This window comes from Hyaena hyaena, unplaced genomic scaffold (genome assembly GCF_003009895.1).
Source record: "Hyaena hyaena isolate Hyena2069 unplaced genomic scaffold, ASM300989v1 scaffold_396, whole genome shotgun sequence".
Taxonomy (NCBI): Eukaryota; Metazoa; Chordata; class Mammalia; order Carnivora; family Hyaenidae; genus Hyaena; species Hyaena hyaena.
Window position 1 is genome coordinate 1,030,873 of NW_024081027.1, and position 27,128 is coordinate 1,058,000.

The 27,128-nt window shown below is 57.0% G+C and overlaps 1 protein-coding gene across 4 annotated transcripts; it reads right to left on the reverse strand.

The window, feature by feature from the left end:
* Window positions 1-5,054: 5,054 nt before the first annotated feature.
* On the reverse strand, window positions 5,055-27,128 carry PNPLA6 (patatin like phospholipase domain containing 6). Of its 4 annotated transcripts, none has more exons than XM_039251656.1 (35): window positions 27,046-27,128; window positions 25,930-26,028; window positions 25,779-25,847; window positions 25,354-25,441; window positions 25,100-25,182; window positions 24,851-24,948; window positions 22,891-23,031; window positions 22,642-22,801; window positions 22,208-22,288; window positions 21,866-21,994; window positions 21,432-21,512; window positions 21,165-21,327; window positions 20,895-20,978; window positions 20,512-20,621; window positions 20,239-20,406; window positions 20,078-20,155; window positions 14,950-15,155; window positions 14,589-14,720; window positions 14,382-14,505; window positions 13,922-14,035; window positions 13,663-13,738; window positions 11,912-12,052; window positions 11,634-11,697; window positions 11,192-11,360; window positions 10,837-11,019; window positions 10,566-10,684; window positions 10,219-10,375; window positions 9,853-9,969; window positions 9,696-9,765; window positions 9,138-9,254; window positions 7,244-7,545; window positions 6,226-6,342; window positions 5,680-5,776; window positions 5,479-5,588; window positions 5,055-5,348 (listed from the first exon to the last, which is right to left on the reverse strand). In XM_039251656.1, exons 2-35 carry the CDS (start codon window positions 25,930-25,932, stop codon window positions 5,274-5,276), a joined length of 4,026 nt encoding a protein of 1,341 aa, XP_039107587.1. In that variant the 5' UTR covers window positions 25,933-26,028; window positions 27,046-27,128; the 3' UTR covers window positions 5,055-5,273. The 4 variants fall into 4 exon arrangements, with proteins under 4 accessions (XP_039107587.1, XP_039107590.1, XP_039107588.1 ...); XM_039251659.1 differs by having other exon boundaries at window positions 25,930-25,998; window positions 27,046-27,120; XM_039251657.1 differs by lacking the exon at window positions 27,046-27,128 and adding an exon at window positions 26,345-26,988 and having other exon boundaries at window positions 25,930-25,998.

Here is a 27,128-nt window from a genome sequence, read left to right on the forward strand (position 1 = left end):
GTTACAGTGATCTGACACATTCCAGACAGTGGCTGCTAAATCATGTGGGGTGAGGAGTGAGGAACATGGCAAAGAATCCCTAGGTGATCTGCAATAGACAGATCTTGAGAGCAAAAAATGAATCTTGTACGGTTTTAGGCCCCCAGGACTTTGGAGTCATTTTTTTACAGCAGCATAATCTAATTTATCCTGACCAATACACCACCCCATCCACATCACGGTACCTGGGTCTAGCCAAGGGCTTTATATTAGTTTGGTAGGGCTTCCATGATGAAGGACCACAGGCTGAGTGGCTTAAACAACAGAAGTGATTGTCTCACAGTTCTGGAGGCTAGAAGTCGGAGATCCAAGTTAACAGGGTTGGTTCCCCTCGGGGCTGTGAGGGAGCATCTGTTCAATGCTGCTTTCCTAGCTTCTGGTGGACTCAGGGATTCCTTGGCTTTGTAGCTGATGCTCTGTCTGTGTCTTTACATTGTCTTTCCTCTACATGTCTGTCCTAGAGTCTAAATTTCCCTGTTTTAGAAGGACACTGGTCACGATAGATTAATTTTGACTTAATTACCTCTTTAAAAACCTTATCTCCAAATACGGTCACATTCTGTTGTCCTGAGGGTTAGGATTTCAACATATACATTTGGGAGGGGGGCATGATTCAGCCCATAGCAGGCTCTATTCCAACTTCAAGGTGCCAGGGGTCCCATCCTGACCAGAATCGGTGAGAAAAAGTGGGAAAGATTGATGCCAGTCTAAGTTGGTGAGGCTTGTGGCATCTTAGGCTCTAGTGATCATGGGGTTCCTTCTAGGTCTATGGAGGGCTACTTTCCTGAGGATTAAGTGCTGCCCCAGGACTGCAACCTTAAATGTAAATCTCAGCGTCTACCTCCCAAGGAAATAGCATTGGGTAGTGAGTAAGCTTATGAATATGACTCCTGGCTCCGTCTCCTAACCACTGTGCAACTTAACACCCTCATGAGCTTAATGGGATGATAATAATATGCTCTCTTGTAGAGCTACTGTAGGAATTCAGAGAGAACATACATGCATCAATGCAAGGCCTGATATATAGCAGTTTTTCCATGAATCCATTATAATAGCTGCTGATACTGTTGATTTGTGTTTAAAGGGGGAAATTATGTGGTTTCAGGGTGGGGTGCCAAGATTCCTACAGAGTGGGAGATATCTCAAGCATCTTTGACTTATCTCCAAAACTTGGGCTCATTCAACAAGCATTTGTTGAGCAGCTACTATGAGCCAGGGGCTCTTCTATGGAAAGTTTCTCCAGTGATGGAACTTCTATTCAAGCGTGTCTCATTTAGACAGATATAAACAACTAAATAAACAAGTAAAACAACGGTGGATAGAGATCGTGATTTAAAAGCAAGGAAACAGGGGGCGCCTGGGTGGCTCAGTCGGTTAAGTGTCTAACTTCATCTCAGGTCATGATCTCACAGTTCGTGAGTTCGAGCCCTGCATTGGACTCTGTGCTGACAGCTCAGAGCCTGGAGATGCTTCTGATTCTGTGTCTCCCTCTCTCTCTCTCTGGCCTTCCCCTGTTTGCGCTGTCTCTCTAAAAACTAAATAAACATTTAAAAAAATTAAAAAGAAAAACAAGGACACAGGCAGGTGGGGATGTGAAAGCTACTTTAGACAGTAGCTTCAGACAGTCTGAAAGTAAAGAGCAGAGAGGGATTCAAGGTGGGAGAGTTTGTGTATTTGGAACAGCATGGGTGAGGGTGGAGGGGAAGGCCATTAGGATGGAGATGTTGACAAGGGGCAGACTTACACTGAATCTTCAGCTTCATGTGTCTCAAAACCTAGAGATTTGCTGAGGGCAGGGATGTCCAGGGCTTGGATGGGAAGACAGAGAGTGGGGCCTTATCAGCACCTGGGACAGCTCTCTCGCTGTCCATGGTGCTGACACCCTAGACCAGGTTCCCCGAAAAGAGAGAAGCCATTGGTTCAACAATGGGGGCAAGAGATGAAGTTCCCTACTCTCGAGGGGCTGGTGTTCCAGATATGAACAGTCAGAATGTCAAAAATGACTAATTATTGAGGGTCTCCTGTCGGCTCAGCCTATGTGCTTGGGCAAAATAATGCCCGCTTCCTCCAAATACGCCTACATCCTAGTCCCCAGAACCAGTGAAAGTTCCTCTACCTGGCAAAAGGGACTCTGCAGAAGTGATTACACTGAGGATCTTGAGATGATCCTGGATTACCCACGTGGGCCTAATGCCATCACAAGGGTCTCTACATGAGGGAGGCAGGAGGGTCAGAGTCAGGGAAGGAGGCAGAGGATGGAAGCAGAGGTTGGTGATGCAACATGAGATAGATGCAGCCCGCCACCTCTGGCTTCGAAGGTAGAGAATGCGGCCACAAGCCAAGGAATGCAGGTGCCTTCAGAAGATGGAAAGTCAAGAAAACATTCTCCTCTAGGGCCTCGAGAAGCAATGCAGCCTTGCAGACACCTTGCTTTTAGCTCAGAGAGACCCATTTTGAACTTCTGAACTCCAGAACTGTAAAATAATAAACGCGTGTGTTTTCCAGCACTAAGTTTGTGGTGATTAGTTACAGAAGCAGGAGGAAAATCATATGTGAGCCAAAACCCAGGAAAGACAGCCCTCTTCGTCACATAATCCAGGAATTGGAGCAACAGGGAATTCGATTCCCTGGCTGACGGTTTGTGTCCCGTGCTTCAATTCATACGTTGAAGTGCTGACCCCCAATGTAATGGCATCAGATGGGGCATCAGATGAGGTCATGAGGGTGGAGTCCTCACCTGAGGACTGGGATCAGCAAGTGCCCTTATAAGAGAAACCCCAGAGAGATCTCTCGCCCTCTCACCGCCAAGTTAGGGTACAACAGAAAGTCGGCAGCCTGCAACCCAGAAAAGGCCTTCCCCAGAACCCAGCTATGTTGGCACCTTGATCTTTGACTTCAAAGACTCCAGATCTGAGAGATAAAGGTCTGCGTTGAAGGCCCCCAGCCTGTGGTACTTTGTTATGGTGGCCGCAGCAAAGTAATACACCTGGGGACTGTGGGGAGCCCCAGCCCATCTCCAGCTCACCCTGGGTCCGCCTGGAAGAGCAGTGCTCTCCACGCCCACGGTGTCGATGTTAGAGTACTTGGCCCACCTCAGCTGGTTCTGGGCCACTTCAAGGCAAGGAGGGGAGCTTCAGATAAGCATCTAGAGAGCACATACATAAGCCCCGGGGCTGTTCTTGCCCAGCATGGCCTCTCTCTGGACAACATCATCCATCCCCAGGTCATCCGTATCCGCCACTGCCCTGATGCTTCCAGGCAGGTCCCAGCACAAATCTCTTTTAAGTTCTCAACCCAAATGTACAGAGCCCCCACCATCTCCCTTCGAATGGTCCCTCAAGCTCCTCACACTGAACATGGTCAAAACAGAGCCCAGCATCACCCCCCACTCCTGTTCCTTTCCCCACACCCCATCTTGGCAAAGAGGCTCCTCCCTGGTCATCTGTGCCAAGGTGCCCTCATCCTCCTTGGCATCCCCTGTCCCGTGGCCCCCGCCCCCCTCAGTGCACATTAAACTCTAGATTCCGGCAAAATTTCTTGTAAATGTCTCTTGGACATTGTCCCCTCCTTACCCTCCCTGTGTCCGCTGCCCCAATCATCTCTCCTCGGTCCCATCTGAGCCATCCCCTCCTGGATCTGTGTTTCCAGAACCTTCCAAGGCTGGTGTACTGCTGGTGGGAAGGTCAAGTGGTATGGCCACTGTGAAGAAGAGCACGGTAGTTCCTCAAAAGTTAAACCGAGCACGACTATGTGACTCAGCAACTCCACTTCTGGGTCCACACCCAGAGGAAGTGAAACCAGGGACTCATAATTGCATTATGTGTACGCTCGCGTTCACAGCACCATTGTTTACCACCCCAAAGGGGGAAGCGACCAGGAGTGTCCACTGACAGATAAATAAACAAAATGTGGTCCATGCACACAATGGGGTATCACTCAGTCTTAAAAAGGAAGGACATTTTGATGCCTGCTGCACGGATGAAACCTGAGGGCATCATGCTTAGCGAAATAAGCCAGTCACCCCAAAGGACAAATATGATCTGATTTCATTTATATGAGGTCCCTAGAGGAATCAAAGCCATAGGGACAGAAAGGAGATAGTGCCTGCTGGGGCTGGGGGAGGGGAAGTTAGTGCTTAATTGAGGCGGAGTTTCCGTTTCAGGTAAGAAAGTTCTGGATGTAGGCAGTGGGGACGGCTGCATAACAGTGTGAGTGTATTTAGTGCCACTGAATTTCGCTCTTAATGGCATGTGGTCAAAGCAGTGACTGGGAGCCCCAAAAGGCCTTCAGTGCATAGTAGGGGTGCTGGCTGGGAGCCTCGAGGGGCTCAGGCTCGGGCCCAGGCTACAGTCCAGTAGTAGTGACATCTGATGAGGCACATACTACCACTGTCCCCACTTCACAGATGGAGCAGGTGAGGCTCAGAGTTTCAATAATGAGCCTGCAGCCTCCAGTAAGAGGCAAGATTGGGGTTTCACACCAGGCAGTTTGGCTCCACAGTCCAGACACACCAAGATAGGGACCGGCAGCCCCTGGGGACAGGTCTCGGCGCACCACTGGGACTGGCTCATCCTGTGCGACCTCAGCTGAACACACAGTGGGGTCAATGCCTGGGAGCCTCTGAAAGTTCCTGAGCTCTTTGCACGTGTAGCATCCTTTGGGAACCAGGCTCTGCAGTGCACACAGTAGGTACACGCAGGACGCACAAAGCACCTGCACACAGTTGGAGCAGCCAAGGGCAGAGGGAAAATAAGGGGTACCAGGGTGGGCACCCAAGAACATCTGTGACCCGGGGGGTGCCCGTGGCATTCGGAGGTCCTGTGGTCTGAAGCCTGCACAAAGGGGGACTACCGGTGAATTCTGAGAGCACTCAGAGGGGGAAGCTGGGCCTGAGGCTGGGCACGGGGGGTGGGGGCTGTGACAGGCTCAGGGCTGTCTCGGCCCCAGCTCCAGCCATCCCAGTCATGGAAGCTGGAGCGAGGTGTCCCCTGCACCCAAAGATGACATGAGGCCACTTCCAAGAGGGGAGGGTTTATTGGGAGCAACTGGTCAAGGGTCCTCAGTGCAGTGCTGTCACTCCCCTTGGGGGCAGGGCAGTCCAGTGTGTGCGCCCTGGGCGCTGGGGTCAAGGGGGCCCCAGGAGGGTCGCAGGCATAGCAGCAGGCAGAGAGGGAATGAGCCGACCCCACAGGGCTCGCCCCCAGCCCAGCCCCGGGGGGACCCTCTCAAGGTCCTCAGGCATCCACAGCCGAGCTGGGAGGGTCCGGGGGCGGGCAGCGCCGGTGCCGGAGAATGGACTTCTCCTCCTCCTGAGGGGACAGGAGCGCCACACACACGCATCAACACGCATCACACTGCCCGGGAGGCTGGTGCACGCCACTCAGCACGTATCAGCCGTGTCACCCCACCTTGGGGAGGGCCTGGGCCACCCGCTCTCACCATCTCGGAGGCAGTGCTGGGGCTCGCGCCCTCGGGAGAGCCCCCTTCGTCCCGCGAGCAGTCAGGCCCCGCGTCTTCCTCATACTCCGTCAGGCAATCCGATTCCTCTCCTGGAATCAGGGAGCAGGGTGAGGTGTGGGGCCAGGGGCCACCAATCCCAGGCCCAGTCCCACCCTCCTGGGGGCCCCCTTGGCCCCTCACCATCGGCACAGCCATCAGAAACGTAGCTCGTGGGCGGCTCAATCCGGGACACGATCTCCGCCAAGTCGGTGAAGCCAGAGCTGGGGAAGGCCAGCACCTGTGAAGCGCAGGCAGAGGTGGGGAGCTCTGCGGGGTCTTGGAGCATCAGGGGCTGTGGTTTTTTGGGGGCCCAGAGATCCTAGCAGGAGTCCTCTGGTCTGAGGGTCTCAGCTAAATCCAAGGAGGTCTGTGGTCATCTGAGATGGGTCGGGGGAATCTATTTTTTTTTTTTTAAAAATTTTTTTTTTTAATGTTTTATTTATTTCTAGGAGAGAGAGAGAGACAGCGCGAGCAGGGGAGGGTCAGAGAGAGAGGGAGTCACAGACTGAAACAGGCTCCAGGCTCTGAGCTGGCAGTCAGCACAGAGCCCGACGTGGGGCTCGAACCCACGAACTGCGAGATCATGACCTAAGCGAAAGTCGGACGCTCAACCAACCAAGCCACCCAGGCGCCCCCGGGGGAATCTATTTTTAAGAGTGGCCCCACCGGGATAGGTCACGGGCTTACGTCCGCACGGCGGCTCTCATTGAGGTCGGCAGACCGCCGGTCCGTGAGCATCTTCTCAATGATGTCACCCCTGCTCCAGCCCCCAAACACAGCCTTCCCGTACTGGTAGCCCACATCCTGCAGGAAGCGAGAAGGCGGAGGCTATGCCTGTGCACCCCACTCCCCTAATGGTTTTCTCTGCCTCACCTTCTCTCCTCATCTCCGTTCTGTTGACCTTTCCCTGGCCCCTCAACAACCTCATAACCTGGGGGAGCTGGCATTTGAGACTAAGCCTATTTCAGGGCCAGCCTTAGGTAGCACTCTCGTCCCCATATTGCTCATCCTGTGCCCCCGTCAGACATTACCAATCGTCTCATCCAGTGCCCTTTTCAGCCGTCACCAATCGCTCTCTCTACATTCTTTCCCACTCAGCCCCATGCAGTATGCCAAGTACCAGATGGCCTGAGATGATGGTGCGTAAGCTTATTTCAAGGTCTGCAAAGATGCAGTATGTTTGTGGATACCATCATCTCCCACGCCCATGACAGACATCACCAATCCATCATGGCACGCTTTCCTAGGGAGCCCAGAAAGGAGGGGGGGGTCAGACTTTTTTTTACTCAGGCCTCTGGGCAGCAGCTCCCAGTCAATTTCAGCTGGCCTGGGCTAGGACACATTTTTGAGGTCTGTGGCATGTGACATATATGCTGCTCCACACCTCTCCCACCCTGTGGCAAACGTTACACACTGATCACTGTTCTCAATCCAACCGATGCAGAAAATGGCTTTAGAAATCTCTAGACAGTGCTTCAGGAAGTGCAGCTGGCACATAACGGAAACCTAGTTCCTTACGCAGCATGTGCACAGCCAGTCTTGCCACACACACTGCAGACATCACAAATCAATTACTGTTCTGGTCCTCACGAATCCCATTTGGGAATGGAGCCCTGGACTCCTTCCCCTCATGTTGCTCTGGGCTCTAAGTAGTAAAGCTCTGTCAGCCCCCCATACTGGCACCCTGCCCCTCCCACCCACTCACATAGATCTGGTCGAACTTCCCGAAGTCCATGGTCTTGAAGCAGTCGATGGGCGGGCGCAGGTACTCGCAGTAGGAGCTGGACTTAACGACCTCCAGCTGCCGCACACAGGACACGTAGGCCAGGCGAGACTGGATCTCGGCCATGTCTGGAACCTTGATCTTGTCTGTCCAGGGGTTTAGCCGCTTCCACAGCAGCCACCAGCCAGACAGGCTGTCCCCGTAGGTACTGAGGTCCGTCTCATCCTGACTCCCCACATCGATGGCGATGACCGTCTTGGCACCCATGCTGCGGGCGATGTCCGCTGTGGGGCCGGGGACGGTCATCAGGCGGGTCCCCACCAGAGCCCAGGGAGGAAAGCTCAACCCAGTCCCGCAAACACCGCCATGCAAGAGGTCACACGCAGAAAACCATGCAAACAACAAGTCAGTGTCCAAAGGGCATGGGCATCAACGCCCAAGACGCTGAGCGGGTGGGGTCAGACGGTGGAAGTTTTAGGGAGAGAGACAACATCGAAAAAAGGGAAAAAAGATGCGAAGTCAGACACGTGGGGGGACAGAGGTGCGGAGGGAGTGATGTGGAAAGACGGGGTCGTGAGGACAGACGCGGAGATGCGTGGAAGTCACGCCACGAGGAAGAGAAATAAGGGGAAGCACAGGCAGCAACAAAGACTTTTGGGGGAGAAAGAAATATCAGACATATGGAGGGAGAGAGAATCTGGGGGGAAATTTGGGGCTGAGACGGGGACAGAGAACAATGAATAGGAATGAGGAGGTTCAGAGAAACAGGGCGGAGGGGTGAAGGGCAGGAGATGGCCCGGTGAGGAGGCTGGTGTGCCTGTGGATCTGTGTTCCCACGTCTGTGTGCTCACGGAGCATCTCTGCGTGGGTCTGGAAGAGCCTGGGGGTGTGGGGGCAGGGACCCGCAGCCTCCATCAGACTTTACCCGAGTCCCTCACGGGCTTGTTTGTGTGTCTCAGGACGTGTCGCCACGTCCATGCGGCCGCACACGCTGGCACACAGCGGCACACGCCTGCAGCCTGTGTGTGTCTCCCGTCTGTGAGCATGAGCACGCACACCTCTGTGTGTGTCTACACATCTGTACACACACGTGGACAACCCTTGCAAGCAAGATTCCTAGTACCTGTGCTCCTAGGGATCTGTACACAGCTGCTCATGTGTGCGTGGCTGATAGGCATGTATCCGTGCAAAGCGTGGGTGGCGGGAGATGGTGACCATCCCCCAGAAGGGGCCGGAGGGACAGAGCGTGGGTGACTGGGCGTGGCTGCGTGCCCACAAAACTTCACTTGCAAAACCAGGCTGGGGGCTGGATTCTGCTGATCCCAGGGACTGCGGACTGAGAGCGCACATACCTAGCAGGTGCATCTGTTTGTACGCGCTCACTTCTGGATGTGCGAAATTTTAAGCGGCACGTCTGGCCACCTGTCATCGGCACGGGCGAGGTCGGCGGGGAAGACTGAAAGCTTAGCCTGGTCGCACGGAGCCCGCCATCTGTGTGTGTGCACGCTTGTGTGCGCGTGCGGCAGCGTGGGTGGAAGGGAGTGTGGACGTGTGCCCTCCCTCATGCGCACGTGTCTGACCACGCGAACTGTGAGCAGCTGCGGGGCACACGTGTAGCTGGTGCGGATCCAGAGGCGTCTGTCATCCCTGCTGTGCGCATGTGTATCTGTACGTGTTCGTTTGTGTTGGACGCAGCACGTGGCTGCGCTTCTCAACTCCCCACACTTCTGCTCCGGGGCACGCCTGCCTGTGCGTGAGTGTGTGCGCGTGGCCACACCCCTGCCCGGGTCTGCCCGCGCCTGTGCCCGCACGTGGGCACCCCTGCTCGCGTGTGCTGAGTGCGCGGACGCGTGTGAGCGAGCGGGCGGCCACTTGCCTGGCAGGTTGTTGATGTAGCCGCCGTCCATGAGGAGGTGCCCGTCCTTTGGGTCGCACAGCGGGGGCAGGTAGCCTGAGAGCGTCATGCTGGCGCGCACATACCGCCACAAGGAGCCTGCCCGGCAGGACACACAGACACAGACACGCACAGACACGCTCAGACACGCGCAGAGGCCCGGCCAGCCCGGTGGGCTCGCTGACCTGGCACATTGTTGACATAGCACCCGTCCACAAGCAGGTGCCCGTCCTTGGGGTCGCAGAGTGGGGGCAGGTAAGGGCAGTAGGAGGCGCTGGCCCGGACGTAACGCCACACGCAGCCTGCGGGGACGGCGTGAGGGGGTGAGGCGCCTGACTAGCCTTCCAGCCCCCCCCCCCCCCGAGGAGACACATACCTGGGGGCCTCTGGGGCATTAGTGGGTGGTGGTTAGTGCTCGGCAATCAGGCCGGGGTGGACGGTCACTCGTGTTAACAGTGTCCCAGATGCTCGGCCGCCCCCCCTGCACCCCCTCCCCGCACAGCCGCGGAGGCTGTCGTGGGGCCGGCCGGGGGCACCCACCATCTTTGTGGACGCGCATGGCTGAGGCGGTGATGTCCGTGGTCACATTGAAGTATGGCAGCCACAGGTCCTGTGGGGACAGGGACCAGGGTGGCAGAGGAGTGGGGGCTCCCGCAGGGAGCAGCAGGGGCAGGGCAGGCGAGGGAGGAGGGCACACCTCGATCTGCTTGTCCTGGAAGACACGGTGAATGCCGCGGTTGAAGGCTGACCCGGTGAACATGGAGGTGACGGGGTATGTGAGGTCCAGCACCGGCTCCACCACCGAGGTCATGTTCTAGGGGCAAGGAGGCCGGCAGGGGTCAAACCGGAGGCATGCGGGGTCGCTAACAAGGGGGTCACAAAGGCCCTGGAGGAATCCGCTTTCAGGGTCCAAGTGGGGTTTGTTAATTAAGTCAGGAAAAGGGCTGGAAGAGCTCAGGAGCCCTTCTGGGATCAGGTTTCAGGGTGCTCCTCCTGCAGCGGGTGGGGGGGTGGCCCTGTCCCCCACCCCTCGTCTCTCCCCCCCCCCATCCCCAACACACACCTTGGCCCACTCCCGGGCCCGCTGCTTCGTGCGACTGGCGCTCCGCTCCTCAGCATACAGGGCACCGATGAAGGAGCCGATGGACGTGCCCCCTACCAGGTCGACGGGGACCCCCGCCTCCTCCAATGCCTTCAGCACGCCGATGTGTGAACAGCCCCTGGAAAGCGGAGCAAACCCAGGGACTCACTGGAGATCCCCCAGGCCACCCCCCAACCAGGAGCTCCCCTCTCCCATCTCCCCAGGCAACCAACAAGTGCCAGCCTCACCCCTACGGGAGCCATCCCGGGGAATAAGCCCCACCCCCAGGCACCAAAACCCCACCCTTCAGGGCAAGCCCCACCCCTCACCTGGCCCCGCCCCCGCCCAGCACCAGGGCAATGGTGTTGCCTGTGAGCACCCGCGCCAGGCGGGAAAAGTCGCTGTGCCGGTCTGCGCGCCTCGAGAAAACCTTCTCATAGAGCTCGTGCTGGGATGCGGGGAGGAGGGGGGCAGGGGATGGGGGGGAAGAGAGGCGACGCATGAGGATGGGGGCGCAGGAGGCGGTATCTCGGCCTTCAGGGCGCCGCCCCCTCCCCACCTTCCGCGAGACCCTCTCCAAGTGCAGCCAGCCCTCCTCACCAACTTGGCAGGGCTGCGGCGGGAGAACAGGCGGCGTGGACAGCGCAGGTGCAAGTGCCCCGAACACCAGCTCCGCATGTTGAGCCACTCGACCGTGCGCGTGGGGCCCGCGCCCTCCTCCCGGTGAAGCAGCACCAGCTGCTTGAGAGCACGCACTGCCGTGTTCTCCAGCATCTGCTCCAGCTGTGGGGGAGCGAGGGGGAGGGTGCGGGGGTGGTAGTGGTGGAAGTCACTGATCATGGCTCATTTCCTCCCTGCCCCCCCCCTCCCCCCCGCTCGCCTAGCCCCACAGAGCGGGTGCGCAGCGCCCGGCGCAGGCACGGGAAGGTGGGGTCTCTGTGTGCGCTCTCCGGACCTGGCCGAGAGTGGGCTCCTGGTCACCCAGGCCCACGATGAGGATGCAGTCGGCCTGGCGCAGGCAGCGCACGGTCCAGGGTGTCAGCGACGAGTCCGTCTGGTAGAGCACGATGCGGTGCGCATCCTCCTGCTGGGCCAGCCACCCGGACAGCCGGAACTCCTGGATGCTGGGACGGGGTCGGGGGTGAGCCGTCCAGGGCGCGGGTCAGGGTCCCACCCCTCCCGGAAACTACGCAGCTCCAATCCAGCTTGGAGGGGATCTTAGACACCCAGGCCCCCACAACCCATCCATGCCCTCCAGGGGCGATTCAAACCAGGGTCTCCCGTTAATTGCGTGGATGGGGCACATGCTCCTTGGTTCACAGCCCAGAACTCAACTGGAGTTTCAAGAATTCTAGGCTTCAAGTCCATCCCCACCTCCTCAAACCCCAAACACACACCTATCCAGCGCCGAAGCCCCCAGGCGGGCCCTGATGATGTCACTGTTGAGGAGGAGCGTGGGACCTGGGGATGGGTGAGGATGGGGAGTTAGGAACCCAGGCCACGAGAAGGGGGTGCGGGAGTGGGGAGGAAGGAGGCTCTCCTGTAAGAGAATACCGCCCACCCCACTCCCCGGCCCACCCCACCCTCACTACTGGCTTACTGGCCAATGCCCTGCCCACACACACCCGGCCCTGCCCAGAGCAATGCTTCTCGCCACGTCCCTTTCCCAACTGACCAATCGCTTGCAGAGCATGCTGCAGCTCCAGGGTGAAGGCCACCATGGGCACCTCAGCGCACACTGGCAGGACAGCCACCGTTGCCAAGTTGCTAGCTGGGTTGGTAAGTTCCGAGTGAGGGGGGACGCCGAGTCCCGAGCCTGTTGAGACCCGAGTAAAGGAGATTTGCTGTGCAGTCCTGTGGAGACCTACCTCCTCCTCCTCAGAAATCCCAGCCCCTCATCCCCTAGCTGAGGCCTGGTGAGGCCATAGCAAAGGTTATGGCTTTGGTCCTGGACCCACAGCCTCACGCCGTCCCGTCTGGATAAGATCTACCCATGTGAACTTCCATTTGGGCGCTAATCTCAACAGGACCCATTGCATAACTCTATAACCACTCCACTGTGTCTGCATGGACGGACCGGTGCTCCTACCCCCATTCTGGCCTTTTTCTTTGTGTTTTTAAAATCTCTCTCTTGCGGAGCTGTAAGCCCTTTTAGACACCTCCTCTGCCTGTACACTCTCCCTACCCCGGGCCCAGCATAGTGCCTAGGTCGTTAGGTGCTCCTTGGAAAACTTTTCTGTATCTCATCAACAGAGAGGCTCTCAGGGATCTAAAATCTTGACGTTTCCGCCCCTGCGGTCGCCCCAGAATTGTGACAAGGGTGGATGGACGGCCTGATGGAAATGAATGGGTATTTGCATGCATGGGCCAAAACAGGGGTGAAGGGTGGGGGGAATCTGTCAGGAAAGACCGTGGGCGTGGGGGCGGTTCTTAGCAAAGGTCACCACTGCCCACCCCCCATCCAGGCATCAAGGCCAAGGGGCAGAAGATCCTGAGGGGTAAAGAAGGGCAGGTGTAGGGGCGCCTGGGTGGCTTAGTCGGTCAAGTGTCCAACTTTCGCTTAGGTCATGATCTTGCGGTTCGTGGGTTTGAGCCCCGCGTCGGGCTCTGTGCTGACTGCCAGCTCGGAGCCTGGAGCCTATTTCAGAGTCTGTATCTCCCTCTCTCTCTGACCCTCCCCTGCTCACCCTGTCTCTCTCCTAGAAATAAATAAAAATATTTTAAAAAATATTTATAAAAAAAACGGAAGGTCAGGTGACCATAAATGACTGGAGTACAGTTTTGAGACAGGGTGGCCGGGGAAAGGAGGAGGGGGTGCCAGTTTCCCCACTCCCAGTGTTAACTTTTCTAAATCTAAAGCTGTCCACCTTTGGCCAAAAGCCTTCTTCTTAGTCGTCTTAGTCTCCATAGGAAAGACTCTTTGAAACCCAAAGCAGCCTCTTCATATGCTAAGTGACTTAAATTATCCTCTCTTTTGGGGTGCCTGGGTGGCTCAGTTGGTTAAACATCTGACTTTGGCTCANCAGAGACTTCATTCCCTGCATACTATTTGAAGGACTCCCTCTGGCAGTGTGTTCAGGATGTGGACCCCATCCCACCCCGTAGCTGCGGACACCCACAACGAAGCTCACCGCTAAAGACTCTGCCCTTCAGCACTACGGATCCTTTAGATTCCATTCAAAGCATGGCCCGGGGTCTAGGGCTCTGCTTCCAGCGTGCTCAGGAACCCGAACTCTATCTCCCTCCCCACAGCAAGCACCGGAAATCCATCAGATCCCCCTCCCCCCTTCAAGCCCCACCCAGAGAGTAGGTTTCTATGGACTGGACGCCCATCTCCCAGCATGCCCAGGGCTTGGGGCTCCCTCTCCCAGCGTGTTCTAGGCTTAGACTACATCCCCCAGCATTCCCAGGGCCACCAGCTCTCACCTGGGAAGGGTCCTTGCAGCTGCTGCAAATTCCCCAAAATTTTCTGGCTTAGCAGGTGGATGAGGCGGGTCACGACCTGGGGCGAGGAAAGCCGGAGTCCCAGTGAGACAAGAAGGGCAACTTGTCCCTCCTCCTACTGGGTTGCCTGCGTACCCATTACCCGGGCCCCACCCCCAAAGAGGTGAGGTGGGGGGGTTGCCTCCTCCCTGGGGCCCCATCCCCCCATTACGAGACTAGCCCACACAGCGCCCAGCTGCACCTGCGGGTATCGACGTTTGATGTGGCCCAGGGTGCCCTCGGGGAGTTTGGCCAGCTCCGTGTCGCGCACCGCGTGCACCGTGGTGGCGCGAGGCTGCCGTGTCAGCGCCTCCACCTGGGGGACCGCGGGCGTGACCAGGGCTGCTTGAGCCGGGGGACCCCGACCGTGAGTGCAGAGAGGAGGGGGTCCGGTCCTACCCCGACAGTCCCCCGATACAGGGTGGAGAACCAGGCCTCATGACTCACGAGGGCGTGGGGGAGGGGGAGAGGCATCCATGGGGGAGGGACGGGGGGTGTCTCCTCTTGTTATGGAGGTCCGGGCAAGTCCATCCCCCAAAGAGTCGCCCCCTCCTCCCGCCCACGGAAGGGAGCCGCCATCACCGTCCCATAGGACGGGGTGTTTGCTGGGAGCAGTGGAGAGGAACCTTCCAGAGTTCAGAGAGCGGTGGGCGGGCGCTCACCACGCCAATGAGATCGCCGCGGCCATACTCGCCCACCAGCTCCTTCTTGCCGCTGCCGCGCTGGATGACGCTCCGCAGGCGCCCGTTGAGCACGATGTAGGTGCAGTCAGAGCGGTCGCCCTGCCTGGGGTGGGGAGCGGGTCAGACGTGGGGCGTGGGGGCTGCGACGGGGCAGGGGCTGCGTCCTCGGCAAGGCCCGAGCTGCACCTGTATAAAGCGCGTCCCGCCTCCACCGCTGTCCAGTCGATGGCAAAGTCCATCTGGCGCACGAAGGGCGACATCCTCGCGGCCACCGTGTGCGCGGCACTCAGCACCACACTGGGCTGTGCGCGCATGATCCTAGGGGGAGCGGCGGGGGCACGTGGGTCGGGGGAGGGGGGCTGGAAGGGAGCGCCCTTAGGAAGCGGAAGGGGCCGGAGGTGGCCCGGTGGTGGGAGGAGATGGGCTCAAAGCTGTCTGGGGAAAGACACCGGGCATCCAGAGGGATGACCTGTGCCCCAGCACAAAGGGGTCAAGGGGGGCCCTCCAAGTGCCACTCCCACCCCAACACTGGGGGGCCCGGCCGTACTCATAGAAGTCGGACTTGGAGATCCTCAGGAAGGTGCAGTCACGCTGGGCTCTTAGTGTGAAGATGAGGGGCTCGCCCGTGAGCACCGCCAGCTGCCCCACCAGCTCTCCGGGTTGGGCCACAAACAGGCACACGTCCTCTGCCTTGTCGATCATGCGCTGGTACACGTGCAGGCAGCCCCACAGCACGAAGTGCAGGCTCACATCCTGGGGGGCAGAGGCAGAGATGGGCAGGGGGCAGCACGCCCACCCCCAGCTCAGTGCACTGGGAGGAAAGGCTAAGGATGGAAAAGTTAACGGGGCGGGGGGGGGGGGGGGGGGGGGGGGGGGAAGGCTCTGGAGCGCTGAGCTGCGTGGTACATCCATCTAATTTCCAGTCTGCACGCATGTACTAATGGATTACCAAGATCTGACAGCAGATTAAGGCCCATAAATTCTTTTAAAAGATTTTTTTATTCTGAGAGAGAGAGAGCACACAAGCAGCAGAGAGCATGGGAGAGAGAATCCCAAGCGGGTTCCTTGCTGTCAGCATGGAGCCCTATATGCACAAACTGTGAGAGCATGACGTGAGCCGAAATCAAGAGTTGAGCTCTTAACTGATTGAGCCACCCAGGTGCCCCTAAGATTTTTTTTTTTTTTTAAGTAATCTCTATGCCCAACATGGGGCTCAAACTCATGATCCTGATATCAAGAGTCCCATGCTCAACCGACTGGGCCAGCCAGGTGCCCCAAGGTCCATAAATGCCCTCCAAAATAGCCAGCAAGAGGCTTCAAGGGCTACGTAGGCGTGTGGCGTGGCTGGGCTTAAACCCCCTGTGTTTATGCAGGGCAACTAGTTAGCCCATAGAAGAACCAACTAGGACCCTTACCTCACACCATATCAAATGGATCAAAGACACGGATGTAAGAAGTAAAACTAAAATTCACAGATCAAATATAGGGCTCAATCTTTGTGACTCTGAGTTTGGTGAGGAATTCTTAGATATGACACCAAAAATATGAGCAACAATAAAAAATTGATAAATTGGACTTAATCAAAATGAAAAACTTTGAGTTTCAAAGGACACTGATTCAAGAAACTGAAAGGACAACCCAGAGACTAGGAGAAAATATTTGCAAATCATGTATCTGCTAAGGGTCTTGTATCTAGACTACATAAAGAATTCTTGGGGCGTCTGGGTGGCTCAGTCAGTTAAGCTCCTGACTTCGGCTCAGGTCATGATCTCTCAGTTCGTGGGTTCGAGCCCCACATTGGGCTTTGTACTGACAGCTAGCTCAGAGCCGAGCCTGCTTCAGATTCTGTATCTCCCTCTCTCTTTGACCCTCCCCTGCTCACGCTCTCTCTCTCTCTCAGAAATAAATAAAACATTAAAATTTTTTTTAAAAATTGCTCATAACTCAGTAACAAAAAGGCAATTTTAAAAAATGAGGGGTGCCTGGGTGGCTCAGTCAGTTAAACGTCTGACTTTGGCTCAGATCATGATCTCACCATTCATGAGCTTGAGCCCTATGTCGGGCTCTGTGCTGACAGCTCAGAGCCCAGAGCCTGCTTCTGATTCTTTGTCTCCCTCTCTCTCTCTGCCCCTTCCCTGCTCATGTGCGTGCTCTCTCTCAAAAATAAAATAAAATGTTTTTTAAAAAGTATTTTTAATGGGCAAAGTCGGGGCACCTGGGTGACTCAGTTGGTTAAGGGTCCAACTTCGGCTCAGGTCATGATCTCACAGTTTGTGAATTCGAGCCCCGCATTGGGCTCTGTGCTGGCAGCTCAGATCCTGAAGCCTGCTTCAGATTCTGTGTCTCCCTCTCTCTCTGCCCCTCCCATGCTCACAATCTGTCTCTCAAAAATAAACTTAAAAAAAAAATTTAATGGGAAAAGTCTCAGAACAGACACTTCTCCAGGGAAGTAGACACATGGCCAATAAGCACATGAAAAGATGATCACAACCATCAATCACTAGGGAAATTCAAATCAAAACCATAAGGGGCACCTGGGTGGCTCAGCTGGTTGAGTGTCAGACTCCTGATTCCAGCTCAGGTCATGATCCCGGGGGAGGGCATGGGATCAAGTCCCGCGTCGGCTCGGAGCCGAGCATGGAGACTGCTTGAGATGTTCTTTCCCTCTTCCCCTCTCCTGCTCGTACATGCATGCTCTCTCTCTCTCTCAGCACTAAAAACACACAACCAACAGATGCTGCTGCACACACTGGGATGTGACTGGAATCAGATGTGGGAGAGGATGCCGGGAAACTGTACCCATCCTCCGCTGCTGGTGGGAATGTAAAGCCAGGGCAGCCGCTTGGGAAAACAGTCTGGCGAAAGTTAAAAGCAGTCTACGGGGCGCCTGGGGGGGCGCGGTCGGTTAAGCATCTGACTTCAGCTCAGGTTGTGATCTCACAGTTTGTGAGCTCAAGCCCCACAGCGGGTGAACATGAGCCCCGATTCTCCCTCCCTCTCTCTCTCTCTCAAAAAATAAGTAAATAAAAAGCAGTCCACAAAGAGGTAAAAGTAGAGTTGCCCTGACCCAGCAATTTGACTCCTAGATATATACGCAACGGAAACGGAAACCTGCAGAAATGTGTACAGAAATCTTCCCCGCGGAATATGTGTAATTAAGCCAAAAGGTGGAAATCACGCAAGTGTCCATCAAGTGATAAATGGGTAGACGAAAATGTGGGAGCCCCTCTACCTAGTCAAGGAGTGGCCCGCCACACTCTACAACGTGGATGGACCTTGAAAACACAACGCTCAGTGAAAGAAGCCAGACACAAAGGGCCACATAACATACAAGTCCATTCGTGTGGAATGTCCAACACAGACAAATCTATACAGATGTAAGAGTAGGCGTCGCTGAGAGCTGGGGTCAGAGTTAGGAGGGTGAAGGCTAGATGGTATGAGGTTTCTTTTCAAGGTGACGAAAGTGTTCTATATGGTTTTTCTTTAGTTTTAAGTAATCTCTATACCCCGTGGGGCTCAAACTCATGACCCCGAGATCAAGAGTCGCACACTCTACTGACTGAGCCAGCCGGGCGCCCCAGTGATGAAAGTACCCTAAAATTGACAGGGGTGGGCACCTGGGTGGCTCAGTCGGTTAAGCGCCCAACTCTTGATTTCAGCTCAGGTCATATCTTGGGGTTCATGAGTTTGAGCCCCACATGGGGCTCTGAGCTGACAGAGCGAAGCCTGCTCAGGGTTCTCTCTCCCTGCCCCCACCCTGCTTGTGGGTCTCTCTCAAAATAAATAAATAAACTTTTTAAAAAATTGTTAAAAAACTGATAGTGGTGATGGCCGCACAACTCTGAATGTACTGAAAACCAAGGGTTTTTACTCTTTAATGGGTGAATTGCATAGTATGTGAATTACACGTCAAAAAACTATCACCAAATATATATTTCCCTTCTCCCAGTTCCCTTGTTCCACTCCGTCTCTGTTGACCTCCTTTTGTTTCCTAGAGATCAAATATCCTATTTCCACCACAGGACATTTGCACAAGCTTTCTCTCTGCCTGGAAAGCTCTTTTCTGCCCCTTGCACCTAACTGATTCCTCCCCCTCCTTCCTCATTAGCTGGAGGTTACTTCCTCAGAGGTGCTACCCTGCCTAAGCCAGATTTTATAAAGGCAAGAACATCTTTTATGTGCATGCACTAAGCACAAGATTTTTTAAGAATTGGTGGAATTCTTTTGAGTGCAAGGTCTGTCCAGAACTGTGGGTTTCCCAAGGGCAAGGACCTTGCTGGTATGTCCTGCCCACAGTCCCAGGAGACACACACGCCTGCTGGAACCCTCTAAGAATTTCCAGACTCTGGGATATGAATGGGGGTTACTAAATTAATCTGGCATTTTGTCATCAGATTGGGAAGGGAGTCTCTTCACTGCAGGACTTCTCAGAGCCTTGAATATGCTAACAGAGCTTCCACAAAGGGATTAAATAGCCAACACTCCCCACACCTGTTTGAGCACAGATCCCTTGTGTGTAATATTGGTGTTCCAAGAAGTACACTTTGGGCAATACCTGTGTAAAGCAGTTTCTTAACCTTGGGACTGGATAATTCTGCTAGGGGCGGGGGGAGGGACTGTCCTGTACATTCTTGTGTGACTGGCCTTCACCCACTAGATGCCAGCAGCACCCTCCTGAGTCAATAGGAAATGTGGCAACACTGGCAAATGTCTGATATGAAATCTTGGGGAGGGAGACATCGCAGATTAACGTCCCTGAGAACGTTCTGAAGACCCCAGGAGCCTTGTGTGGCTGTAGACCAGTCTGGTCTGTTTGCAGGCCTGCCCGGTCCGGGGCTGGGTCAAGCCCAGTAGTCTACCAGATAAGCAGCACCCAGGGCTCCACCACAAGAACCGAGGTGCAACCACTTCCTCCGCCCGGAGTACGGGATCAGCTGGCGAAAGCCTCACCCAATTTCCTCCATAGAAAGGAGCCCACCCTTGCCATGAGCAGCAAAGCATCGGCTCAACCAACAGATCAAGTGATAGAAGAATATCCCAGCCAGCTGGCAGGTGGGCCACGCCCCAACTCCACCCCCCCAAGCCTGGGCCCCCCCCACCTTCCCCTGAGGGGGGGGCTGCAGCTCAGTGCCTGTGTCCTGTCACACCCAGCCCCCCAGCTCCCTGTGAGCTGCTTCGCCCCCTCTGACCTCCCAGACTGTGAAATCACGACTAGGTCTCAGTTTCCCCTTGTCGGCACCAGAGGGCTTCGTGCAATACCCTTTCCCACACTTGCTGGGTGCCGCCAGGAAGCACTGAACCCCAGCTCCAGGGGCTGGTTCATAGCCTCCGGGTCCAGAGTCTGACCCGTACACACTTCTCGCACACCCATCCCAGCAGGGACCCAGGGCGGAAGCACACAGAACGTGAGAGCGCACTGCAGAATTGAAAAGTCAGAAAACAGAAGTCACAGGAGAGGCCAGGGCACGTAAGAGAGACCTAAGGGTCGGGGTCCTGTGATAAAAGGTTCAAGGGTAGGAGAGGAAAGGTCGATAGGTCCAGGGGACGTAGAGATCAATGTCAGAACGTCTGGGATCAGCGGCGGAAATCACGTACTCAAGGATCCACATACGGGGTCAAAGCGCGAGGGTCAGAGGCCAGAAAGAGACTGCATTAGAGACGGGAGTCAGCCTCACCTGGTCCCCCTGGCGGGCGATGACGGTCCCAGCCTTGGCATGATGGAGCAAGACCCGGCTGCTCAGGAGGGAGGGGTCCTGGAGAGAAAGGGGGGTTGAGACGGGCCTGGCTGGGCCTCCGCGCCCTCCGCATCGCCTCCCCGGGACCCACGGCCGCCCACCTCGATCCGCATCAGTTTGGCCAGCTCCCGCTTGGCCGCCTCGAAGATGCTGCTTGTCTGGCGTCCCTGGTAGGGACCGAAGGGGCAGCCGCCGGCGGCCAACTCTTCCTCACAGAAGCTGTGCTCACAGGCGCCTGCTGGCTGTTCCCGGGGCTCCTGTGTGGGGGTCTGCATGGGGCAGGGCCCGTGACCTCTGTGCTCCCACCTGACCTCCCGAGGGCTCCTGGGAGCGCCCTGGGGCGGGGGAAGGGAGGGGGGCGGGCAAGGCCTTACCCGGGCGGGAGCCACCTGGGGTCCCCCCGAAGCCTCTTCTTGCAGGGACACGGAGATCCGGCCACGCTCATACGCCATGTCGAAGTCCGAGCGGGGGCCACCTTGCAAGCCTGCCGTGAGCAGGAGGCGTTTCATAGAAACAATAAAGATGCAGGTGACCACGCTGGACGGATGCGCCCAATCCCGTCTCCGTGCAGGCAGGACTGCTGTGCTACTGCTCTCTCCCTCCGAATCCTGCTCAGCCATCTCCAGGATTACCCGCCAAAGAGCCAGGAGAGTGCTGCCAGTAAACCCACTTCACAGACGGAAAAGTCAACACCGGCACATCTCCACTCAGCCCGGAAGGCCGGTGGCCTCCCCAGCTCCCCGCCGGGGCCCCAAACCTGAGATATCCACTGGCATGGAGATGCAGCGACTCAGCAGCGGGGCGGAGGGAGCCTCGAGGGACGTGGGCTTCACCGGGTCCCCTGCAGGAGACACGTGTTCAGGCTCCTCCCCCTCAGGGCCACCAGGCCTGAAGCCAGGATTAGGGGGCAGGGAACTAGGAAAGAGCTTCCGATGGTCCCCAGCGGTCCCTGGGGGACCGGCCAGGAGTCAGACCCGGGCACCCAGCTAAGGGGTCCCTGGGAAAGGGCTGGGGTCCTCTCGGATACCTGCAGGCCCAGGCAGTGGAGCCCCAGTGGGGTCAGGTGGCCGGCCAGGCGTCTCCCTCGGCTCCTCGGTAGCTGAAGTGCTGACGGCCCGCTTGGAGCCACGCACGGGGCTGGTGCGGGCTGGGAGGCCGGGGCTGGGGAAGAGGCGCAGGGGCTGGATCTCCTGGTGACAGAGAGCACCTGGTGGTGCCGCCTGGGAGGCATGCATCACCCACCGCCCCCCAGGCCTCACAGCCCCGTGATCCCCGTGCTCCCGGCACAACTCACGTGGCTGAAGAGCTCGTTGGTCAGACCTAGGTAGTTGTGAAGTGCCAGAAAGGTGACCCGCTGCAGCCTCACCATGATGATCTGCAGGAGTGGGGGGAGGGGGATCAGGGGTGGGAGGGGCCGGGGAGAAAGTTGGGGGTGAGACACTGGGGGTCAGATAACAAGAAGATTGGGACTAAACCTTAAGGGGGTGGAGTGGAGGGAAGGTTAAGGTCGGGGGCAGTGAGGGGGCTGGCCAGGGGCCGAGGGCCAGCCAGGGAGAAACCCCGGGATCAGGTGGCAGAAGCCAGGGGGAGAAGGGGTGGAGCTAAACAGAAGGGACAGGGGCCCCCCTGGAGATCTGGTTGCTCAGGGCTGGCTGCTGAGTCCCGGCCCACGGGGTGCTCACACTGGGTCGGGGGAGGTCGGGGGAGGGGGGTGGAAGGCCCGCTGACCTGCACCACGCGCACCAAGCTCTCAGGGTACTTGGTGAACACGGCGGAGAAGGCCTCCACGGGCAGCCGCAGCACCGTGGAGTCTCGGGCCGCCCGGGCAGACACGGTGCGCTGGGGGTGCTGGTGGCCCTGGGGCGCAGGGGAAGGAGGAGGCTCGAGATCAGGGGCTCTGAGCCCCCCCTCCGTTCCCCGGTCCTTCCCAAGGTCGGTGCCTTGAGCAACCACAGGCAGCATCCAAGGGAAGTATCGGAGACTGGGGCCCCCAAGGTGACCCTCTCCAAACCAGCCCTCTGCCTTTGTCCTCACGCCCAGCCTCCGCGCCCCCCAAGATGGCCGACTCACAGTGATGACGTCCAGGATGCTCAGAAGGCTGTTGACACTGTCCCCAGGGACCACTTCCTTCACCACACACTCCTTCCCATCCTGAGACACCGGGGGGGGGGGGGGGGGGGGGGAGGGGGGGAAGCGCTGAGCACAGCTGTCCCCACCCTGCCAACGGGTATCCCACCCCCCGACCATACCCCTGGCTCTCAACCTCACCACCCAGTGATCAGTGACATCCCGATCCCGGCACCCACCAAACTGTTTGACCGGCGTCCATTTCCTAGGCATCAGTACCCGTAACTGCTGACGGTGTAGACCACCCCCGACAGCCTCGGGCTACGTTCCCAACTCCTGCCCCCACGTCTCAAAAGACTACGAACCCTGCTGACCCACAGCGATGCCCATCCCCCCTGCCCATCTGCCTCTGGTGCCCCCTTTGGTGGTCCACTCACGGGCCCTGGCAGACAGAGCTCCAGCAGCCCATCCTGCACCACATAGATACTGGCATCTGGCTGGCCTGGCCGGAAGACGTAGTCGCCCTGGCTGAGCCGCTGGAAGACCATGTGTCGGCAGAGCTCCAGGAAGAGCGGCTTCTCGAAGTGGCCCAGCACCCTGGTGGATGGGGGAGGGGGGAGGAGGGATGCAAGAGGTCAGGGGAGCCCCCAGCTTTGCAGCCCCCCCGCCCGCATCCCAACACTGACCGGACATTCTTGAGCATGTAGAGCACCTCGGAGGGCAGGTGAGAGTTAGCCAGGTCACCCTCTGTCAAGTCAGCCTCAAGCACCGCAGGTGGGGGCTCCTTCCGCTGCAGCGTTGGTGCCTCTTTCTGGATGCGCAGGATCCTGGTGGGAAGAGAAGGGTGCAGGGGGGCGGGCAGGGAGAGGGCTCAGGCAGACCTGAGACTCCACACAGCCCTTCCCCCAAATCACAAAACACAGGGATCAGCAAACTCTGGCACACTAGCTAAACCAGGCCCGCTACCCATTTGTGTGAATAAAGTTTTATTGGCACATACCCAATTCACATTCTTTTACATTCAGTTACATATTACCTGTGGCTGCTTTCACTCAACAGCAAAGTTGAAGGATTATAACAATCACATGATCTGCAAAGCCTAAAATATTTATTGATCTGATCCCTTGCAAAACGCACTTGCCTGACCTGATATGAAACCCTGAGTTACTCTTTCACTAATTGTAAGCTTCTGAGACAGAACCTATAGTTTACGGGCAGACCCCTGACATGAAATACTGGCTGACCCCAGAAATAGCACCTCCATTCATCAGGGGACCCGTGAAAGTGTCTTTCTTAGCACAGACTAGACACAGACACATAACCTCTCAAATGCAGGCAGCTCTCTGGGGTGGTTTCCATCATATGAAGAGACCTCAGGTACAGCTGTTTTGGTTTTTGTGAAGGTCCCTGAACTAGCCCTTCCTCCCAGATCTCAGAGAACCCTGAGATGACTGCTTTGATGGTCACAAAGACTCCTGAAACAGCCTTCATCGTGTGTGGAGTGTACAGATACGGTTCCTCTGGTAATCCTAGACCGGGAGAGCCCTCCCCTGCAAGTCACAGTTCCTATGGAGATGGTCCCTTCCCTGGTCACAAGACTCCTGACCCCAGACCCTCTAGTATGACCAGAGCCCTGAATTAAGCTCCACGATACAAGGAAATCCAGACATGGCTCCCTTTTCTGATCGGAGATATCTTGGGCTAGCCCCTACCCAGGTCACAGAGAGCTGAGATAGCCCTCTGAAGGTCATGACATCAGCGTAGCTCCTCAAGGGTATGCACACACTGATACGACCTCCGTGACATACAGACCCACAAGATACAAACCCTCAGCTGATCACAGAGAATTCAGAGCTGCCCCCTTCCACTCAAGCCCTAGAAAGCTGTGTGACATCACCACTGTTGGTCATGAGCAGCCCTGGGATGACACCCTTAACGGGACAGCCCTTAGTGCAAAGACCTTGAAACAGACCTTCAAGGATATTCCATGATGTCAGGCGACCGACCTCAGAGCCAGTTTCCAACTCAGAAAGATCCCTGGGAGGGCCTTTCTCAGAGACTCTGAGATAGCACTTTACCGATGACATGGACCCCTGAGATGTCCCTCCTACACTTCTTAGAGCAAGAAGATTCTTGAAATAACTCCTGGGGTTCAGAAACACCTAAGATAGCTTCCTTAGCGTGGGAAGAACTCCAAGGCAGGAGACAGAGAGAGATGCTCTCTGATGTAGAGAAACTGCAGAGATACCCCCAGAAGACAAAAGCTACAGGCGCCCCTCCAGCAGGTCACAGAAGCACCTGAGTGAACGCCAATGAATCACCCCTGGTGTGGGGAGACCCACGGGCTAGCCTACGTGGAAAGCCAAGATGCAGACCCCTGCTCGCGTTATAAAGCGTCTGAGCTACTGACTGAAGATAACTGGCTCACAGACACCCCCGTGGTAGGGGAACATAGCTGAGATAGCCCTCAGGGCACAGAGACACCAAGACAGCCTGTCTGCTGGCGAGGGAGAGCTCTGAGAGAGCCACTCTAAGTCCGTGGGGTTCAAAGAACCCTTAGATACACCCTTTGGTGTAGGCTGATGACTCAAAAGGTCCCTGAGATGCCCCTCCCCCCAGTGCCAGGCACACCCAATACAGCCTTACTTCTTGGCAATGTTGAGCATCTTAAGTTTCTTCTTCATGCGTGGCCGGGACGTGGTGGAGACCGAGGCATCCACCAGGGAGGAAGTGGATTGTGAGACCTAGGAGGATTAAGGATGGGGGATGGGTGAACTGCCAGTTCAGATCTAAAGGGAGAAGGGGCCAAGGAGGGCGGGCTTACCAAGAAGTGCAAAAGGGAAAGGGCAGAACCTCTGTGTGGTCGGCGAGGACCCCCGGAGGTCCCAGACTCACCTTCCGCATAATCTTCCGACCATAGAAAAGCACTTTGTCCCTCTTCCGGAATCGATACCTGGGGCCATCCGGGGCTGGAGTCTCTGGGGATAAGCGGGGAGAGAAGCACTCTGAGCTCTGCGCAGCCTCCACGTGAAAAGAGATGAGGACCCTGCCTGGAGACTCCCGTAAATCCCATCTCTACTGCCTCAGGAACCCGGACATTTCAGCTCCCCACTCCGCAGCCTTCCGGGAGGGGCCCTCTGAATCCTCACTCTGCACTCGCAGTCTCCGCACCAGCAGGAGAATGAATACGGCCGTGACCACCACCGCGACTCCAGCCCCAATCATCGCACCCAGCACCTGCGGGATGAAGGGCACTGGCTGCGCATCGCATATCCGGCCTCCCGAGCCCTCCACGGAGGCCTGGACGCCCCCGTCCCCATCCCACTCCGCCAAGTCCCCGGCCCCCGAGGAGGTCACAGTCGGCCCGTGACTCGATGCCCCCATCTGCAGTATGGGCCGGCTTCGCTCCCTCCCCGGGGGCGCCACTCTTTCCGGTGGCTCCGCAGCCCGCGGTGCACGCCGGGAAACGTAGTTCCACCTGAACAGACGTAGCCAAGTTCTCACGAGACCGCAGTGAGCGCTGAGCATTTCGGGAATTGTAGTTCCCGCGGCGCCACACCCCCTCAACCCTTACCATTCCGGTCTGCAGCGGAGCCTCCATCAGTTGCTTCAGACTGGGAGGCAGGTCTGGTAGCCTTGAGTCCTAGGGAATACGAAGGAGAAGAAACCGGTGGAAGTCGTCGCTCTGGGCCCCCCTTTCCCCTGCCGCAAGCCCTGCTCCTTACCATGAGTCTTGCTCTTTTCCTAAGGGCCGACTGGATGGCGTTGCTGGCCAGAGGACGGCTGGAGGGGCACTGCAGAGCAGAGAAGTGGTGCAGGTGGACCTGGAGTCCCGGGCGAGGGAGTGAGGGGGCTGTCTCTGGTTCCCCGCCTGGCGCCCTTCACCCACACCCGGGCCGACAGACGCCCCAGCGGTAGGGCCCCACCCTGGGGCCAAAGGGCAGTCGGCCAGACACCCAGTGTAACCGATGGGCCTGACTTCCTCCCGCAAGTGGCTCCTTCCTGGCCTCCGCAATGCGGGATTGATCAATTCTGACCCAGCCGGCGCTAGGCCGTACCCCCGTGCGAAGACTAGATGCCCCACCCCAGGGAAACTGGGGCCTTCAAACCACGGGGTCGAGGAGACGATTGACTTCTGACCTAAATCTCCTCGGGAAACCCACGGTCCAGGACGCTGGGGAATGCTGCCGCAAACTACCACACAAGAGGTCCTGGGGCGATACCGAGGTCTCGGAAGGATCCGGGATGCTTGGAGTGGGGCAGGGGTCACAAGGTGGCTGATGTTGGCGCTTTACCGTCACGTATTAATAAAGTTATGGGGTCTCTGACAGTGTGGAGCATCACTGGGACTTTGGGAACGATGCTGGCGCCATTACTGGGAGACGAAACCAGGGATGCTGGAATTACCCGGGGTCACTGTAAAGTTGCTGAGATTCTCAGGAATACAGGACTGTTACTGGGGAAACCGAGAGCTGGGTGGGCACGTCCCTGCGGTCGTTTGACCTAGAGAGCCGGCCTCGGGATGAATGCTGGAAGATTACTGGGGCTTTTCTGGAAAAATGAGAATGTTTCTGGCATCGCTGGAGTACTAACGGAAACTTAGGGGAGTCACTGGGCCCTTGAGATGGTACATGGAAAATTTACGGAGAACTAGTCCCCTTCGACCCTACAGCGCACCTAGCTACTACCGGCGCGGAAACACCTGCCAAGAACTGGGAGGGGGATGGGAATATCGGAGTCGGGGACTACCAGGAATCAGAGGACAGATCTTAGGAAAGCCAAGGTCTCGCTAATGATCCCCGAAGGGGCGCATTTGCGGGGCGACGAAAACCCGGACTCACCCAGGCGGCCGCAGCCAGGGTCCACCGTACGCCAACACCGGTAGCTTTCCGCCCGGCGCCGCAGGCGCGGCCCCTTTAAATTA

Coding starts and splice junctions, on each gene's coding strand:
- PNPLA6 (XM_039251655.1), bottom strand. CDS start 25,588: ATGGGGGCATCGAGTCACGGGCCGACTGTGACCTCCTCGGGGGCCGGG. Junction 21,513..21,865: donor GCTTGGTGCGCGTGGTGCAG/GTCAGCGGGCCT, acceptor CCACTCCTGCAG/ATCATCATGGTGAGGCTGCA. Junction 10,685..10,836: donor GCCGCAGCCCTGCCAAGTTG/GTGAGGAGGGCT, acceptor CCCGCATCCCAG/CACGAGCTCTATGAGAAGGT.